The sequence below is a fragment of the Musa acuminata genome, chromosome BXJ1-9 (genome assembly GCF_036884655.1).
Source record: "Musa acuminata AAA Group cultivar baxijiao chromosome BXJ1-9, Cavendish_Baxijiao_AAA, whole genome shotgun sequence".
Classification (NCBI taxonomy): domain Eukaryota; kingdom Viridiplantae; phylum Streptophyta; class Magnoliopsida; order Zingiberales; family Musaceae; genus Musa; species Musa acuminata.
In genome coordinates this window covers 2,447,877-2,465,047 of record NC_088335.1, presented here as the reverse complement: position 1 = coordinate 2,465,047, position 17,171 = coordinate 2,447,877, and the positions used below count along the sequence as shown (strand labels likewise).

The 17,171-nt window shown below is 39.8% G+C and overlaps 5 protein-coding genes and 1 pseudogene across 6 annotated transcripts; 3 read left to right on the top strand and 3 right to left on the bottom strand.

Moving 5' to 3' along the window:
- Nucleotides 1–188: 188 nt before the first annotated feature.
- Nucleotides 189–4,638, bottom strand: LOC135592436 (digalactosyldiacylglycerol synthase 2, chloroplastic-like; annotated as a pseudogene).
- On the top strand, nucleotides 4,322–5,722 carry LOC103997251 (hevamine-A-like). The gene is made up of 2 exons (XM_065084849.1): nucleotides 4,322–4,348; nucleotides 4,901–5,722. The coding sequence occupies exons 1-2, from the start codon at nucleotides 4,322–4,324 to the stop codon at nucleotides 5,720–5,722; spliced, it is 849 nt and encodes a 282-aa protein (XP_064940921.1).
- Nucleotides 5,723–5,738: 16 nt separating this feature from the next.
- Nucleotides 5,739–6,931, bottom strand: LOC135594467 (acidic endochitinase-like). Its single transcript, XM_065084848.1, has 2 exons — nucleotides 6,829–6,931; nucleotides 5,739–6,091 (listed from the first exon to the last, which is right to left on the bottom strand). The coding sequence occupies exons 1-2, from the start codon at nucleotides 6,929–6,931 to the stop codon at nucleotides 5,739–5,741; spliced, it is 456 nt and encodes a 151-aa protein (XP_064940920.1).
- Nucleotides 6,300–8,631, top strand: LOC135592433 (uncharacterized). Its single transcript, XM_065081889.1, has 3 exons — nucleotides 6,300–6,455; nucleotides 8,100–8,256; nucleotides 8,346–8,631. Exons 2-3 carry the CDS (start codon nucleotides 8,101–8,103, stop codon nucleotides 8,391–8,393), a joined length of 204 nt encoding a protein of 67 aa, XP_064937961.1. The 5' UTR covers nucleotides 6,300–6,455; nucleotide 8,100; the 3' UTR covers nucleotides 8,394–8,631.
- Nucleotides 8,632–9,764: 1,133 nt separating this feature from the next.
- LOC135592432 (very-long-chain aldehyde decarbonylase GL1-8-like) lies at nucleotides 9,765–12,981 on the top strand. 2 transcript variants are annotated; one of them, XM_065081887.1, is made up of 7 exons: nucleotides 9,765–9,920; nucleotides 10,936–11,073; nucleotides 11,419–11,564; nucleotides 11,636–11,755; nucleotides 11,829–12,041; nucleotides 12,137–12,217; nucleotides 12,679–12,981. In XM_065081887.1, the coding sequence occupies exons 1-7, from the start codon at nucleotides 9,891–9,893 to the stop codon at nucleotides 12,752–12,754; spliced, it is 804 nt and encodes a 267-aa protein (XP_064937959.1). In that variant the 5' UTR covers nucleotides 9,765–9,890; the 3' UTR covers nucleotides 12,755–12,981. The 2 variants fall into 2 exon arrangements, with proteins under 2 accessions (XP_064937959.1, XP_064937960.1); XM_065081888.1 differs by lacking the exon at nucleotides 10,936–11,073 and having other exon boundaries at nucleotides 9,777–9,920.
- Nucleotides 12,982–13,013: 32 nt separating this feature from the next.
- On the bottom strand, nucleotides 13,014–14,503 carry LOC103996860 (tropinone reductase homolog At5g06060-like). Its single transcript, XM_018818141.2, has 5 exons — nucleotides 14,345–14,503; nucleotides 13,987–14,194; nucleotides 13,668–13,884; nucleotides 13,482–13,594; nucleotides 13,014–13,370 (listed from the first exon to the last, which is right to left on the bottom strand). Exons 1-5 carry the CDS (start codon nucleotides 14,443–14,445, stop codon nucleotides 13,194–13,196), a joined length of 816 nt encoding a protein of 271 aa, XP_018673686.2. The 5' UTR covers nucleotides 14,446–14,503; the 3' UTR covers nucleotides 13,014–13,193.
- Between the last annotated feature and the right edge of the window lie 2,668 nt (nucleotides 14,504–17,171).

Genomic DNA, 17,171 nt, shown 5'->3' with positions numbered 1-17,171 from the left:
GTTGGGATACGACAAATTGCTGTAGTAATCTGTATTTAATTTAAAGTGTTCCACTTGTGTAGGATTGTTCACGTCTATTTTAAGGCAAAGCACCAGTGCTTATCCATGCAAATATAACACGTTAATTGCCACGAAGCCAACAGAGGTTCTTCACCTCTTTCCGCCACCAATATCTTCGACACATGAAATAAAGACAACAAAAATTACAGCTCAATCACTAACAATCCAATATAATTACAGCTTAAGAAGAAAACTTAAGGCTTAGGATTTCCAATAGTTTACTTGTCAGAATTTTGTCCCCGTAATGCCGTCAATTTACAACATCTTGCAAGAGTTCCAATCACAAGTGGTAGAGAAGTCAGCTCCAGTGAGACGCATGATAACCCACAGGTAAACTAAGCGAATCTGCTGCACTGTTATCAATTCCAACACTCAAGACCACGTTCTAATTGAAATCAGAGTAACCTTCACAGAAGTGTAGGGAGAGAAGCGGCAGATCTAACGTCTGAAACATTGCTTTTGTTCTGGAAAACCCAACCCGAGCTCCTTCCATAGTTGCTCATCAGGAAGCAGAGTTTGCGGAATTGCACCAAAGGCACAGCGTGCAGCCTCGATTCCAGAAACGGTATTGTGCAAATATGCAGATGCTTCCTCCAATCTCTTCATCCATTCATGAAGACATTAACATGAAAGGCTTAGCAGAGGGAAGGGCTTTCTCCTGGAACACCTCATTTAGCTCTGCAGCCTCGACAAATCTTTCAGTGGCTGCCTCCCAAGATAATGCATGCCTAAGATCATCCGTGAGGGGCACAGGTTCTTCGGCTAGAGCTTCAAGAGTCAATTTCACAAACTCGTGGCTGGTATTGTACATATGGCAATTTGGAAACTGCTTGAAGAATTCATTTGAAGGGTGGCTGGCACAGATAACAATCTTTCCCATCGCCAAAGCTTCTGCTGTAGTTGTGCAAACGACATCCGTAGTGCTCGGGTTAACAAACACCTTGTACCTGAAGGAACAGGAACACAAGAAAGGATAAAAAACAAATAAAAAAGTGAGTTATTTTTAATTTGCTTATCTCTCAACTTGTCAAAGAAAATATAACTTATATAAGAGACTTTTATAGGATACCGGGAAGGATAGCAACTGTATCTAGTTAGCCTTCTCCAAAAGTGACGAACACAAACTTCTACAGTTTAATATACTATCATTTTAACAGAAAAAAAAAAAAAGTTGAACAGAAGAAGCAACTTGTAATGCAAATAAGGTATGGAGGGTTTACTGATGAAATAAAGGATCAACATGATCACGGCCAGAGTATATTCTTACATCCAGAGTCAGTTTACTGAAAGAATCTTGAATCTCATCAAAGTCTTCACCATTTCCATGCAAGTCTACTTGTAAATCAGAAAATTCATTTTGGTGCTCCGAGAGTAGTTGGAGTTCTGTATAGCCTTTACTCCAGATCATCTTTCCAATAAAATAAACACCTTTAGAAAAGGCTGTCTGAGCTCCTTGTTTTAGCTGATGCCTTGTTATCCCAACCTCAAGGAATTTGGGGTTGACACCATGGACATTACAGATGATGGATCTTGGGAGATCTTGTGTGGCAGCGGATAATCTCACAACCTGCAATATGATAAGCCCCTCGTATCCTTCTCAAAAAATTTAGAAGGATAATCATAAATAATAGCCCGCTGTATTCTTATCTTGACCCAAAAGGATGCAGTAATCTGAAGTATGATAATTTCTCACACTAGGGAAAAAACAAAAATGGACAAACAGCAACAGGCTTTCCTAGATTCTGCTATTCTGGAAATAAAATAACATGGGACAAAAATTGAAATTTGAAGTTTGACATTTTTCATACTAGGCTATGTTCAGCTCAAGAATGAACCAACTATTCACTGATGAGTTAGATACAAAATGCTGAAAATGACAACAATTTGAAGGTTTTAAACTCCTTTTGTTTACTGAAGTAAAACAGCTAAAAAGGCTTGCTTAGGGACCACAAGGCAAAATATTAACTGATGTTGTCCAAAATAGTTCTGCAAGAGCTACTCATCTAAAAGAAAAATGTTCTGAAAAGAACCTTAGATACTCGTAATCTTCTACACGTCCCTAGCTGAGTTTGTCCTGAGGATCACTCAATCATATTCCTCCAACTGTAACATTTCATAAGCTTCAGTTGAAATTGATAATTCAAATTACATCTGTCAGAATCTCATCATGTATCTCACATGTAATATCTTCCTTTCAAGTGAATTTTATGTGCTCACTTCCTCTCATTAAATTGATATATCCACAAACCATACCAACATGAAGAACATTTCCAGACAATTGCAACAAGGGAGAAAAATCAGAAGATTGAATAAGAAAGTTTCCAGCTTGCAAAATTCCCTTTGCATGACACTGAGAGCCTACAGCAATAAAGTTTCTTGCTTACTTGTATGCAAGAAATAATCAATATGTTCAGAAAAAAGCATATTGAAAATGGAAGGTCTGACATCACATTTGATGAGTTTTTCATCTAAATTAAGAAATTTGTATGGTTGAATGTGCTTAACCAAAATTTATTGTTAATTATCTTCTCAGCCTCTGGGTCTATTGGTTTACATCACAGTATTTTTACGGCACAAACTTCAGTTTTCAGCATGTCAGAGGAAGATTTTCATGCAACATTGAAAACTTTCATGGATATGCGTGATTCTTGCAACACACTCACCTTATGGAAGTAGATCTGAATAACCCAACTGTTAACATATTTCAAGAGAAAGGCTTGTATCTGCCCATTTTTCTCCCTCTTCACATATTCCAAATAATTAGTATGAACAACACCTATCACTCTCTGGAACTTAGTTTTCCACCTGCGACCATGATGGTACCAATTAAGATGTTCTGGCTCCTCAAGTATAGCAATTTCGGCCACTTCATCAGGAATCATCTCAGTGATGTCCCCAACAGGTAGAATGCTCCTTTTGTCTTTGGAGAACTGCAATTTTAGCCAAAAGTCATATGGAAGTTCTTCAAATGACAAAAAAAGTGATCAATTCCCATCTGTACAGTGTGACTAAAACCTAGCTCAAGCCACACTCATTAGAATTCAACAGCTTACATCAGAAACCAGAAGTTTACCAAAATTAAGGCCAGCACAATATATTGGGCTTTTTATATCATACCGCTGGATGACAAATAATACAGCTCACCAGTAATATACTTAAGAACGTAAAAACTTATGATTGCTTCAATGTGTCTTACGTTTCCAGGATAAAAGGCGATCCTAAATTCTGATAAAATATCAGCCTTCTCCTTTAGCCACCAATAAACATAGGCTTCATGCTCCTCTAGCGAGCAAAACGTTATTTTATTTGGATATACTAATGTTTGATCCTTCAAAGATAGCCAAGGAATTACCAGCGTCACCTCTCGTTCATGATTCTTTGCCAGGTAAGCAGCACGAAATAAAGGGTTGACAGCAGTCCCGGTCATCCATGGGAGGCTTGCAGTTGTAAAAATCGCAATGTGCTGCTTCCGAGCCATCAAGTAACTAGATATCACATACTGAACGCCATGTCAATGATCCGGACACTAGTGTCAGCATAGTCAAACAAGAATTAGTAAACAACTTCTCAAGTAACAATGATCAAGCTGCATTCGGCAAGAGAAAGAAGAACTGTTAAGAAAGGAGAACCCTCTTGTGTAAAAGGAAGATGCTTAAACAGAGACCATTAGTTAATCGACTAGATGAGGCAGTTCATTGTATCTTATTATGGTACTCCAATAAAGCACCTCCCGGAAAGAAAGAACATAATTAAGCGACTAGGTTTATCATCATCATAAGGGTGGCACAAGAATTTGCTACTTCCATGGAATACATAAAAAATGTGCCGAATGAAGGACAAGAAAGATAAAGAATGGAACCGATCTTGGAACGGTAAATCTCCTAGAGCAAAAACAAAAAGATATGCCTGCGTATGTAGAACATACCCAAAACTGATGGAGAATATACATACATATATATATATATATATATATATATATATATATATATGTGTGTGTGTGTGTGTGTGTGTGTGTGTGTGTGTGTGTGTGTGTGTGTGTCTTCTTCCGTTCTGCTCAGCACATTAAAAATCTTCCCTAGCTGTCTGTGAAACTAAATTTCATCTTCCAACGCCAAACTAGTGTGCTGCTATAGGTACAGAATCGCCGTCCATTCTCTCATATTCCGACATGACTGATACCAAAATAACCCATACAATTCGACGAAACATCAACAATGACGAAAATATCATTACAAGATCTATCAAAATGCAAATTGAACGGATGGAATGGCTCGATCACTGGTACTCGGTACACTAAGGAACGAATTAGGGCTCCAAAAGTTCAAGATCGTTTCTAAAATCTGGTACAAAATCGACCTTGGAGGACATCGAGAGGATCGTAAAGAGACAAGACATTGATTAAGGGGGGAAAAATGTTACCTCTCTTGCAACTGCTTCCGCTGGAGAGAGAGAGAGAGAGCGATGACAGCCGAACGAGGAAAGGAGAACAGAGGCGGAAGGAGGTCGAAAACGGTAGGGAGGAGGAGACCAGAACCGAGTAAGAGCAATGGTTTTCCGTTACCCCTTGTCACGAACCCCTCCTCGCATGATGGGGGCATCGAAACGAAGGCGTCCAATAAGGAGTCGGGTACGGCCGTTGGGTAGAAACCCGCTTGAGTTTGGCCTTTCTCCCCTGCAACAAGGACGATGGCCCACCGTAACTAACCAAATCAATCTGTCGGTTTGGGGTCCGCTAGAAAGGTTGGTGGCACGAGGTAAAATTGTAGGTGTCGATTGGACGTACGTGTAAATGTGGATCATTACGACGTCAAGGTGATGCTCTCCCTGGGTGGCGCCGGAGGGAGGCTTACGAGAAGCCTGTGCCACCGACAATTACAAGTACGGCCTCGTAGCCTTCGTCAACCAGTTCGGCGGCAACCAAGACCTCGCCGGCCATTGTGATCCCAACACCAACGACAGCACTTTCCTAAGCAACGACATCATCTTGTGCCAGAGGGATTACAACGTCAAGGTGATGCTCTCCCTGGGCGGCGCCATCGGCAAGTACCGCCTGGTGTCCAAGGAGGAAGCCAGGGAGGTCGCCCACTACATCTGGAACAATTTCTTGGTCGGCTCTTCCTCCAACCGGCCCCTTGGGAACGCTGTGTTGGATGAAGTAGACTTCGACATCGAGGGAGGGAGCAGAGACCACTGGGACGACCTTCCTCGCTGCTTGAAGGCCTACAGCACGCCGGAGCGGAAAGTTTACCTGAGCGCGACTCCACAGTGCCCCATGCCCGACTATTTCCTTCAACCTGCGATCGACACCGGCCTCTTCGACTACCTGTGGGTGCAATTCTACAACAACTACTGCCGGTACTCCGGCAACGTTGCCACCTTTGAACAGATATGGAACCGATGGACTTCCATGAACGTAAGCAAGGTGTTCCTCGGAGTCCCTGCTTCTCATCAGGCAGCTGGAGGTGGCTTCGTTAGACCCGCCGAGCTCATTACTCAAGTTCTTCCCATCGTGAAGAGGTCAGAAAAGTATGGAGGAATTATGCTGTGGAATAGATACCACAACGTTCTCTACGGCTACAGTTCCGAGGTTAAGAACTATGTGTGCTCGGATCGTCTGTCCTCCAGCTTGTCTATGCTAGTGAGGCCTTTCATGGTGGTATGAACTGCGTGTGTGAAAATTATTCCACATGGTGGTCTGAACTGTCTTTCATGGAGGAAGAGCCACCCAAGAAATTGTTCCAGATGTGGTGGACGACCTCCCAGGCTTCCTCCTCGGACACCAGGTGGTAGTTGCCGATGGCGCCGCCCAGGGAGATTATCACCTTGACATTGTAATCCCTCTGGCACGAGATGATGTCGTTGCTTAGGAAAGTGCAGTCGTTGGTGTTGGGATCACAATGGCCGGCGAGGTTCAGCTGCGGATCTTGGCTGCCGCCGAACTGGTTGAAGAAGGCTCTGAGGACGTCCTTGTAGTTGCCGGTGGCACAGGCTTCTCTCAAGCCTCCCTCGTAGCCGTTTTGGCCCCAGTAGACTGCGACGCGTGGTTGTTAACAACGGCAGTTAACTATTTGGCATTCGTATGGGGATTTAATTACCCTTCCTGTATGGGTCAGATTTGAGTTAGGCTCAAATCAGGCCTTAATTAGGCCATTAAGTGTCTTAAACCAATGTTGGGTCCCGAATAATGGGGTAGATGAAGGTAGCCTGTGGGAGCAAGCGGTCGGGGTTGTGGACGGCTAGGATGAGTTCTTCATAAATGAATGGTCCAGATGATGTGTTTCTGTAATATATCAGATGATGGGATGACCGATCTAGCCGAGCAAAGCCCTTGACCGAACTCCTACTGCTGGCCGACGCCCCTTTTCGATCTTATCGTTGCATCCTTGGATTTACAGGTAAACCTTTCACTTTCGCCAACGCCTCGGGCTCCAGTCAGTGGTAGACCGATCTTGCCCGATTGTTCGATCGATCGTTTTTATTTCCCTCCTGTGGCGGCCTGGTTTATTTTTCTTATCATGCCGATGTGATCGAGACTATCTTGCTTTCATTGCTTGGGTTATATGTGTATTTATCTGTTGATCGTTTGATATGGGAGAATCCTTTTTCGTTTTCCAAGGTTTGATTGTGGAAAATAATAATGAAAAGAATAAAAAAAAAGATGCACGAAATTAGGTTTTATATTTCCTCCTCTGTATGATTATTTTGATGTAGGTTTGTTGGCAAAACATCACAATCCGATACGAGATGCCGTAGTATTCTGGAGGATACCTAACCCTTGTTGGGTGAGAAAACCATCTTGGTTCTCTCCATCCAAATGCCTTTCAACATAGATCTGGAGGTTTTCGATGCTTCGTTTTGAAAATTTAGGCATATTTTGGGAAGATGAAGATAATGAAGAGTGCTGAAACCTGCGAGACGTAATTGGCATATGCTTCACACTGATTGCAACCTAACCTCATGCAAAAGCGGACCGATTGTCAAAATTTGATTGGGAGTAATGTTTTACCAGAAGAGCCAAATAGCCGAATGAATCGTTTTTTTTTTCCCGTCTAAGATTAAAGGAACAGGTAGTTAATAGGAGATCTATGAGTAATTATTCTTAAACGTATGTAGGGTGTTTTGTCATGATTCATCTTCGAATTTGGTTCCATCACCATGATGGATTCAATATGCTGTCATATGTAGACATTCATGAGCATCATTTCTTATATGTGCATTATTTTTGGGCACTAGGGTTATGACCTCTCTTCTGCTACACTGACTAAGCTAGCCTTCATTTTAGTTTTCTATTTTAAGCATAAATGACAATGTAGTCCCTGGATAATGAAATTTTCATTTGGTTTTTAAATGCTAAATTTTGCCAATTGAATTCTAGAACTACAATGATTGCTTCGATGAAACCGTACCTTCAGATTTGTATATAAGAAAACAAAATGATGGTCTGTAATATCCAATCGTCTTTGTCTAACTGCAAGGGAATTTTGCCGATTCCTCTACTCTTTTAGTTAGGGTTTCTACTGCTTATCTCTTCCACCCCATCATTTCCTTGGATTATGATTTATGTACTTAAGAATTAGCTTACACTTTAGGAGATTACTTCTGGAAAATATCCACTTTAATGAGACATGTATCTAACTTTCATACATGAAGAAGCTGTTGGTAAGGATGCACATACAGAACTCATTCTAGTAGTTTGAAGAATTAAAAAACAAGACAACTTGGAGGCTTGGATATAGGTCAACAATATGTTTTTATTGAGCATCATGTGATAAATTTTATTGTGTATTTATGCCAGTTACTCAGCAACTGATATATGTTCAACACTTATGCACTGTTTGTCGAACTGACTTTTCATCAACATTAATTTTGTGAGGAATTGCCAGTTACAATAGTGAAGCAAATCTTACTTATCTTCATCCATTTATAATAACGAATGCCTATCTACTTGTCATAGGATTTACACAATCTACATGATCAGATTATACCAAACAATTAAAATCTAAATTTTGATTCAATTATATTTTCTTCTGGTTTTTCAGGATGACAGAACCACCTTTTGTGTCCCGGGAAAGGCTTCTGAAGCATCAGCAGTATTTTCAGCATGTTCATAAGCATACATACTTGAAAGGACGTTTCGATAAAATAACATCTGTTGCTATCCCCCTTGCACTGACAGTCTCTAGCTTGGCACTCATCGTCCGTGGCTCTCTTTTTTAACTTGTATAATATTTTCTTTCTTGTTGTTTATTGTCATTGCAACTAACTATGTTGTATTTAATGAACAGGGACGTGGGATCTACAACATGTCTCATGGGATCGGTAAGAAGGCCTGACCGGTCTAGTTCTTTATGATGTATGGAAAGCATGGTGTTGATCGTCGCATAGGTGAATTTGTAGTCACTTAAAACGAATTGTTTGTTTCAGAAGTGCTCTTCTGTTGTTTCTATGTTTCTACAAAACCTGGACTTTCTTAAGTTTACCGCTTGAATAATGGTCAGACTCTATTGACTATGTTTTACTTGTTGTCCAGATCATAAATATCAGAAGTTTTCGTTGGTGAACTTTCCCTTATTTGATACTGGTAGAAATTATCTGTGATGATCTTAAATGATTTCATTGTTCTAGTACCTATTTCTCTCTCTCTCTGGGGTAGAACAATATGTTGCCCATTGTTGAGTTGTCACATTCATGTATACACCATGCATTAAGATATCACCACTATATACCATCATAGAAACTCTCGGTTCTGGTTTCCTGTCTTCATTTTTCTGGATGCTGGCAACAAAACCTGTAATGGTCCATTGTGTGCATAAAAACCAGTAAAATAGTACATGGTGGTCACAAAAACCTGTAATATGCATGTGCATGTGGTCCTCCGAAAATGAGTGATGGGTATAAAAACCATTGATTTTTTCAAAATTAAGAACAAAATTTTATTACATTAAATGATGTATAAGAGACGTACGCATGGATTCAGATTCATCGATTATTAATTATGCAACAGTGCATTAACCTCTTGAATATCTTAATTGTCATGATTTGTGTCAGCAGAAACGGCTAAAACGCAGTACAGATCTTCGAGTTGTGCTTCCATTTGAGTGCAGCATAATTGATTTCCCGGCCCATCTCAACCTGCACATGTGCGGTGGCATTTCTCTTGCTCTGAATCCAACTCTTTTACATCTGAGTACTGCATAGGCATAGTTAAATGGTTTCTGACAAGAAAAAACAGCTTGACATAAGAAATTATATACATTGGGAAAACCGCTACCGACCACCAAGTCAGAGGTGGTAGGTATGGCACGTTCGACACAACGTAGGCCGTTTGTAACACACCATATTTATGAGCTTTAGGATTAGAACAATACTTCATAACCGTGAAAAGAAAAAGGTAAGAGAGAGTTATTTCGACGATGTGGAAAGAAAGCCGATCTGACCGGAGAGCAGTATGTGATTGCAATTATTGTCCCACAAGAGAGAAAAAAGATGACGTCGGAAAAGGTTTGCCAGACTGTTCATATATCCTCTACTTGTATCAGTTGGATTCATTTTATAATTGAGACTACGATAATAAACGGGTAAATAATGCACGTAATGGCGGATCCAAAATCTAATTTTCGCCATTTGAGTCTGTACCAAAAGATTTCCGCAGACATTAGGTTCCATTTAACAACTTGCTTAATATATATATATATATATATATATAAAGAGGCGTGCACTACACTCGAGGATTCTAGTGTGTGTACCTACCACCCTCTATTTAGTACTGCCCACTGCTGCTGCCGCTACACGCCCTCTTCTTGTCCAGGAAATCGCCGCTACCGCAATCCATGGCGCCGCTGCTCGAATCCGTTTGGCAGGTAAACTTCTCTTCCTTCTCTCTCCGGTCATACTCCACTCTATACCAACGTCGACTCGGTAATCCATTTCTTGGATGACTCATTTCTGATGATCCCCTCAAGAAATCATTTCTTGCCCTGTTCTTGGATTTACCGGCTGTGGCCGTCCCCATTTTGACTACCAAGTGCGATCTTGGAGAAAGCGAAGGACTTTCCTGTGTTTTTACTCTTCCGATAGTGTCATTTGCCATCAGATTGCCGTTTAACTTAGATTTACTTCCCAAGTATCGGATCTTCAACAAAGTTTCAGAGGAACTGAGTTACTCATTTTCTTTCTCTTTCTGAAGAACCGAACTAGTCATTAGAGCTCGGATTCTGCAGAACGACTATAGTTGTTTTAATTTTATTATATGATATCCAGTGCCTAATGTGGCCTTCCTATGTTTCTGCTGCTGTATTTGCTTTGATATGTATTATGCATCATAATTATTCTGGAATATTTACTTTGTTCACTTTTTTTTGTGTGCTTAGCTTAGCTTATATGCACATTTCATTAACTTTTTGTAAACCATTAATGAGCTTGTCACTGGTGTTCACAAGAGGTTAAATGAAAATTGTTTTGAAAGTTCGATCTGCATTAACCACAAGTAATTAGATCGAGAATTAGAGGTACCTGATCAATAATGCAATCTAAAGAGTAACTTTATGAACCAAAATAGAAATTAATCTGATAAATTACATACTGAGACTAATGTCTGTAAGTAAAAAAAAATGATAGCGGGCTTGACTAAATCAAGTTTCTTAAAACAGATTGATGCTACCAACCTGACATCTAAATACAAAGCATGCTTAGGACAAGAATATTGGACTCCTTCCATGTTTTCTTTGAGATGCTTGCAAGACATTAATATCGACATATTATGTTCTGCAAATAAATATTATGTTTTACATTCAAGCATGGATTCCCGAATTTTTTGAAGTTTTTCTTCACATTTAACTAAGGTAATTTACTAATGTTGCTCATTGTGCTCTGCAGTACCTAATCACACATTTCAGTGAATTTCAATTGGCTACCATTGGCACGTTCTTGATACATGAGAGTGTGTTTTTCTTGTCTGGACTTCCATCTATATACTTCGATAGGTCAGGGCTTTTCAGTGAATACAAGATTCAGGTTTGCCTGCTTGCTATGCCATAGTTTTCTGCACTACTCATGGCTTCTTTTGCTTTGTCTCATAGTTGTACTCATATTTCTTCTTAGGCCAATCAACATTCTAGCAATCTTTAACTAGAGATTTTCTTTATCTTGTGAGTTCAGCTAGAGATTTTCATCAACATAGTAACATGGCAACAATCTTTAACATGAGTTCAGCTAGAGATTTTCATATGACCATCAACATAGTAACAATCTTTAACTGCTTGCTCGATCCATTACGTTAAATATTTCTTTAGCAGTTGCTTGTTGTATCGATGTTCATTACTTGATATATCGTAATGATCAATATATGTTACATTGCAGAAAAAGAGTAACACTGCAGAAGCTCAAGAGAAATGCATTGTTCGGCTAATCCTGTATCATGTATGTGTGAACCTACCAGTGATGCTCGTCTCCTATCCCATCTTCAGGTGGATGGGCTTGAGAAGCAGTCAGCCATTGCCACACTGGTATTTAGTGGTTCCTTCGAATGTAATTCGAATGGTTCATTGACTCTATTGATTAACTTCTGTTTCTGTAGGTCTGTTGTCCTATCTCAAATAATCTTCTACTTCATCTTGGAAGATTTTGTGTTCTATTGGGGCCACAGGTTACTGCACACGAAATGGCTCTACAAGCATGTCCATAGTGTTCACCATGAGTAAGTGCCAAAGATTGCATGACTGTAAACTATTGTTAGTTCCATTATCCTCTAACGTTGTGAGTTCATGAAGATATGCTACGCCTTTCGGATTGACTTCTGAGTATGCCCATCCTGCCGAGATATTATTCCTAGGCTTTGCTACGGTGGTCGGTCCAGCTCTCACTGGCCCTCACCTGTTCACCTTATGGTTGTGGGTGATACTGAGGGTCTTGGAGACGGTTGATGCTCATAGTGGATATGATTTCCCTTGGAGCCCCTCAAATTTTTTGCCTCTCTATGGAGGGTGCGTTGTGACAGTATACTTAGTTGTGTGTTCTTTTGTTGACGCATTTTGGTTTAGTTGGTGTCTATTAATTGAAATCTGGTTGTTTCCTGCAGTGCTCATTTCCATGACTACCACCATCGCGTGCTTTATACGAAGTCAGGGAACTACTCATCGACCTTTGTCTACATGGACTGGTGTGTATCCTTGTTCTTCTTTATCTTTTCTTAATTTTCTGAGTAGTGATTCATAAATTAACTAGTTAGTGAATCGATTTGAGTTATCATGAATATGTCACTACAAATAACTCACAAGCCACTATGGTTGTTGTATGCCCCATAGTCAAATTCCCTTATAAGATCAATCTGCCTTAAAAAGAATGTAATCCACATTCATGCATATATTATTTTGTCTCAAATTTCATCTTTTGCATACTACATTCGGTATTATTATTTACTGGTTGGTTCAACTTCATGTTATCTTCTAACAAGATGATGGATATGTTTTATTGAAACCGATCTAATTCTTATCTTTGCAAGCCCGTCGTGCATATTCCACACAAATAAGAAGTCAAAATAAAATTGGAAATTTTTGAAACGAACACATACATATTTTGATGCTCTCACTGTAAAAGCCATTGTTGATCATGATGTGTCAGGTTGTTCGGCACCGATAAAGGTTATCGGAAGCTAAAGGCTCTGGAGGAAGAGGAAGGAAGCAGCAAGAAGCTGTAAAGAGGGTATATCCACCACCCACCAGCTTAATTACCTGGTAGCATCCATCACTTGGAGTTGTTGTTTCATGTCGTAAGAGTGTTGTTACTCCCGTTTGGGCACTTTTGGTAGCCTAGCTAGGATATTTTTGCTCTGTGCTTGCTTGGCAACATATCAAGGAAACTATTGGGAACTGCATTTGTTATTGCCATGATCGAACTAATTTGAGTACCCAAATGGTCAGCAAATAGCTTTATTGTACCGAGAAAGATTATTTAGATTGTACCGAGAATGACTCTTAGATGGCGATCTTATTCGGAGAAGGATTCTATTACCTATTACAACCACACCAGGCACAACTATATTGTCTCGTTACATGGACGTCACGCTAAGTAGCTATATTGATGGTAGTACTTCTCGGAACAACATGGATGGTAGCAATAGTGTCGTGATGGAGACTTCAATTGTTGCCGTTCACAGTCCGACCTCCATCCACGATGATGACTTGGCCATCGACGTAGCCAGAAGCGGGGAGGCAGAGGAAAGCCACCACGGCCGCCACCTCTTCTGGCGCACCCAGCCGCCCCAGAGAAACGCGACGAGCCTCCCTCGCTACGAACTCTTCGTCTTCGGATAGCTGTTGAGATTGTAAACACTGGTGCGTCACACAGCCATGCAGTACGAGGAGGAGGAAGAAGAGTTCACGAGGTTTTGATGATTCCTATTCAGGAGGGAGAACAGATAGAACCATTACGGTCTGAATGAGTGGAGTTCTGATGTACGCGGGAGCGACGCAGTTAACTCGAATGTTGTCCTTTGCCCACTCGCAAGCAAGGCTCCTCGTCAGCTGGTTCAGTGCTCCTGAAGAAAGAAGAAGACGAAGAAGTACTTATTAGATTCGTGATGCGAGACGGTTGTGTCTGTGACATGTAACCTTTAGTTGCTGCATAGACGGATGCAGAATCGATGGCGACGAAGCCAGCGATGGAGGAGATGTTGACGATGCAGCCTCTTCCTGACGCCTTGAGAAGAGGATGGGCAAGCTGGCTCAGATGGAAGGCAGAGTCCAAGTTGGTGCTAATGATACGTCTGTAGTCCTCTGGGGTCTGCTCCACCACCGGTTTCCAAATCACCGTCCCGGCATTGTTTACCTACACCACGAGCATCAGCGAGGACGGGGAAGAAGCCTAGATGCGTTATCATCTTCTTCGGATGGATTAAATGCTAACGCTTAAGACAGCCGACAATCTCACCAAGATATGGAGCTTTCCATGGAAGACGGAGTTCACAGTCTGCATCAGTTTCTCCCTCTCGACGTCAGATGAGACGTCGCAGACGGAGCCGGTGATCTTGAGGTTCAAAGCTCTCCATTGTTGCAAGCACTCGTTCAGCTCTGCTTCGTTTCGAGAGCAGGTATGGACGGCTGCACCAAATCTAGCTAGTTCTTCTACTATGGCATGTCTGATCACCATAAAAGAACGTAAGAGAAAACGTCATAATAAGCTGGACATAAGCTCCTTAATTTCGGCAGGCATTAGACCCCAGATTTCAGTATGAACTTGTTTGTGCTGTGAAGTAGATTAGCAAATGTATGAAGAAAGATGACGATACCCGATTCCTTTAGTGCCTCCGGTGACCAAAGCTGTTGTTCCTACAAGAGTCCATCTCCCCACCGCTTGGTTATCGTCGCACTTCTGGTCGCCACCCTCCATTGTTTTCCTTCTTCTTCTTCTTCTTCTTCTTCTTCTTTGTTTCTTCCTACTTCAGTCCATTTATAGCTAAGATGTGGAAACTGTATGCACATTGGATCAATAGAAGTCGTGTCCACACACATTTTCCAAATTATATTATAATTTCTGTAGATAAATATGACTTACTCGGAAACTTCGTCGCTATGAGATGGGCAAATGATTGTGCCAACTGTACTTAGCCTTCAATCCTCTATCATATCGCATGTGATTTTTTTTTTGGTCTCTTCTCTTTGGATCGTGGCTCCATAAAATATTCACCCCGAAGTGTTCTGATATCTAAATAAAAAAATATTCTCTCAAATATTGACATTTCACAACGTAAAAAATTATCTTCTATAGTTAACTACATTTAATATTTACATCTTTATATTTATAATATTTATGAAAGAAAAATATTTGATCTCGTTTCTATTCACGTCGTCAAAATATCATAAAATTTATCATGGTCTTATTTCGATTTATCAATGTAATTTTTAAAAATATAAAAAATAATATATTAAAAGTAATTAATTACAGAAATACTTTATAATTAGCTCTTAGAGTCATATTTATGAGTGGAAACGAATAATAGTCTTGTAAATCTATCCACTCTTCCTCTCTGTTATTTAATTGGTTTCGAAAGTACGATGGATGGCTTATCGATCATAGGAATCACACGGAACACCCTTCCCACAATCTGATACCACATTGAGTGTTCTAAAATGCCTCGGATGGGACCAAAGGTTCCCTGTGCAAGTTGAATCTCAAAACTCAGCTCTAATTTCTGGCCATGGGAATTCCCAATCGGCAATCGCGACTAAATGGGTGGGTACGTTCACCATTGTCTGCTTGTGCACGCATCATTGTGTACGCGAGCATCTTAATTATTTTACACAACGTTGCGAATATTCAGACCACGTATTCATTAGAAAGGCATCGCAGCACACACGGTCTATCGTATAGCTCGCCACGGTGATCGATATCTACCGATCGGAAGCTTATGCGGTGCCGTTCACTGTTCGACCTCCATCGACAACCACGACTCGGCCATTGACGTAGAGGAAGACAGAGGAAAGCGACCACCGGTGCTAAGTCGTCGGCCTCACCCAGACGTCCAAGAGGGTTACGATGTGACCGTGATACGCATATATATGCTGCTTAGTACCGTGATACGCACGGAAACTAAACGTCGCTAAGTTGACGTCCATTACCGGCTCAGTGAGTGGCGTTACGATGTGACCGGGTGCAACTCAGTTTGCTTGGATGTTATCCTTCGCCCACTCACAAACGAGTGTTAGGATAAATTATTATAGTCGAATAATTGTTTTTCTATTTATATATTAAAATAGATTTCTTATCAAAATATTAATTTATTATTAAAAATAAATATTAACCAGAGTAGTATAAAAATCAGAGAAAAATCACGGAACATAATCCACTTTAAACTTCTACTATTACCAATGATAATAATAAATCTATAATAAATTTTCTTTAGAATAATCAGAGTATCATAATAATTTTAAAAATATATAACTTGACTCAACAATAACATATCATCATAATCATATATAGATTTTATAAAAGAAAAAATTTTAGATCTCATCAAATGGGTATAATAGAAAAGTAACTTAGAGAAAATAAACTAATATCAATACCGTTAAGATTGTAGAACTTGTTGTAAGGATTTTTCACATAAAATTTTAGTCAAAACCAATAAAATTTAACCGCTTGATTATCTAGCTAAAACCTAGAAATCTTAACTTTCTCTCTCTCTCCTTTTGCTTTCTTTGTTCTCTTCCTCTCTATTCACTACATGCACACACACCACTTTCATTTTATTTTTCTTTTTTTAATACATTATATTTGGGCTTAATGATCAAATCAATTGGTCCAAGCCCACCTATGGGCTGGACCCAACAATTCTCCCTCTCCAACTCATATGGTAGATTGTATGTACTAAGCTCGCTCTACACCTATATGCTTCAAACTTCTCCTTGGAAAAGACTTTATCAACATATCTGATCCATTCTTATAAGTATACACATTTTCTAAGTGTAATTCTTTAATCTCAATCACATCACGAATGTAGTGATATCTTACATCAATATGTTTGGATCTAAAATAATACGTTGAATTTTAGAGAAGTAAATGACATTTTGATTATCACAATAAACAATATATTCTTTTTGTTTCAAGTCTAATTCATGTAGAAACTTTTTTATCCACGAAGCTTCCCAGCATGCTTCAATAATTGATATATATTATTCTTCTGTGGTTGATAGTGCAACATAATTCTATAACTTAGACTACCAAGAGATTGCTCCCCCTGCAAACGTTATCAAGAACCTCGAAATGATTTTTTTGGAATCAGTATCGCATTCCATGTCTGCATCTATGTACCCCTTTAGCACAGGTTCATCACTACCAAAACATATATACAACCTAGAAGTACCTATCAAATATCTTAATATCTATTTCATTACTACTCAATGTTCCTTATTAGGATTAGAGAGAAATCAGTTGATAACTCCAATTGTATTAGCTATATCTGGCCTAGTAGAAACCATAATATATATATCAAACTACCTATTATAAATGAGTAAAGCACTCTGGACATTTCTTTTTCTTTCTTGTATGATATTATTTCAAACTAAGCTTGAAATAACATACAAGTGAAGAATAAACTGCTTTGGCTTTACTCATGTTGA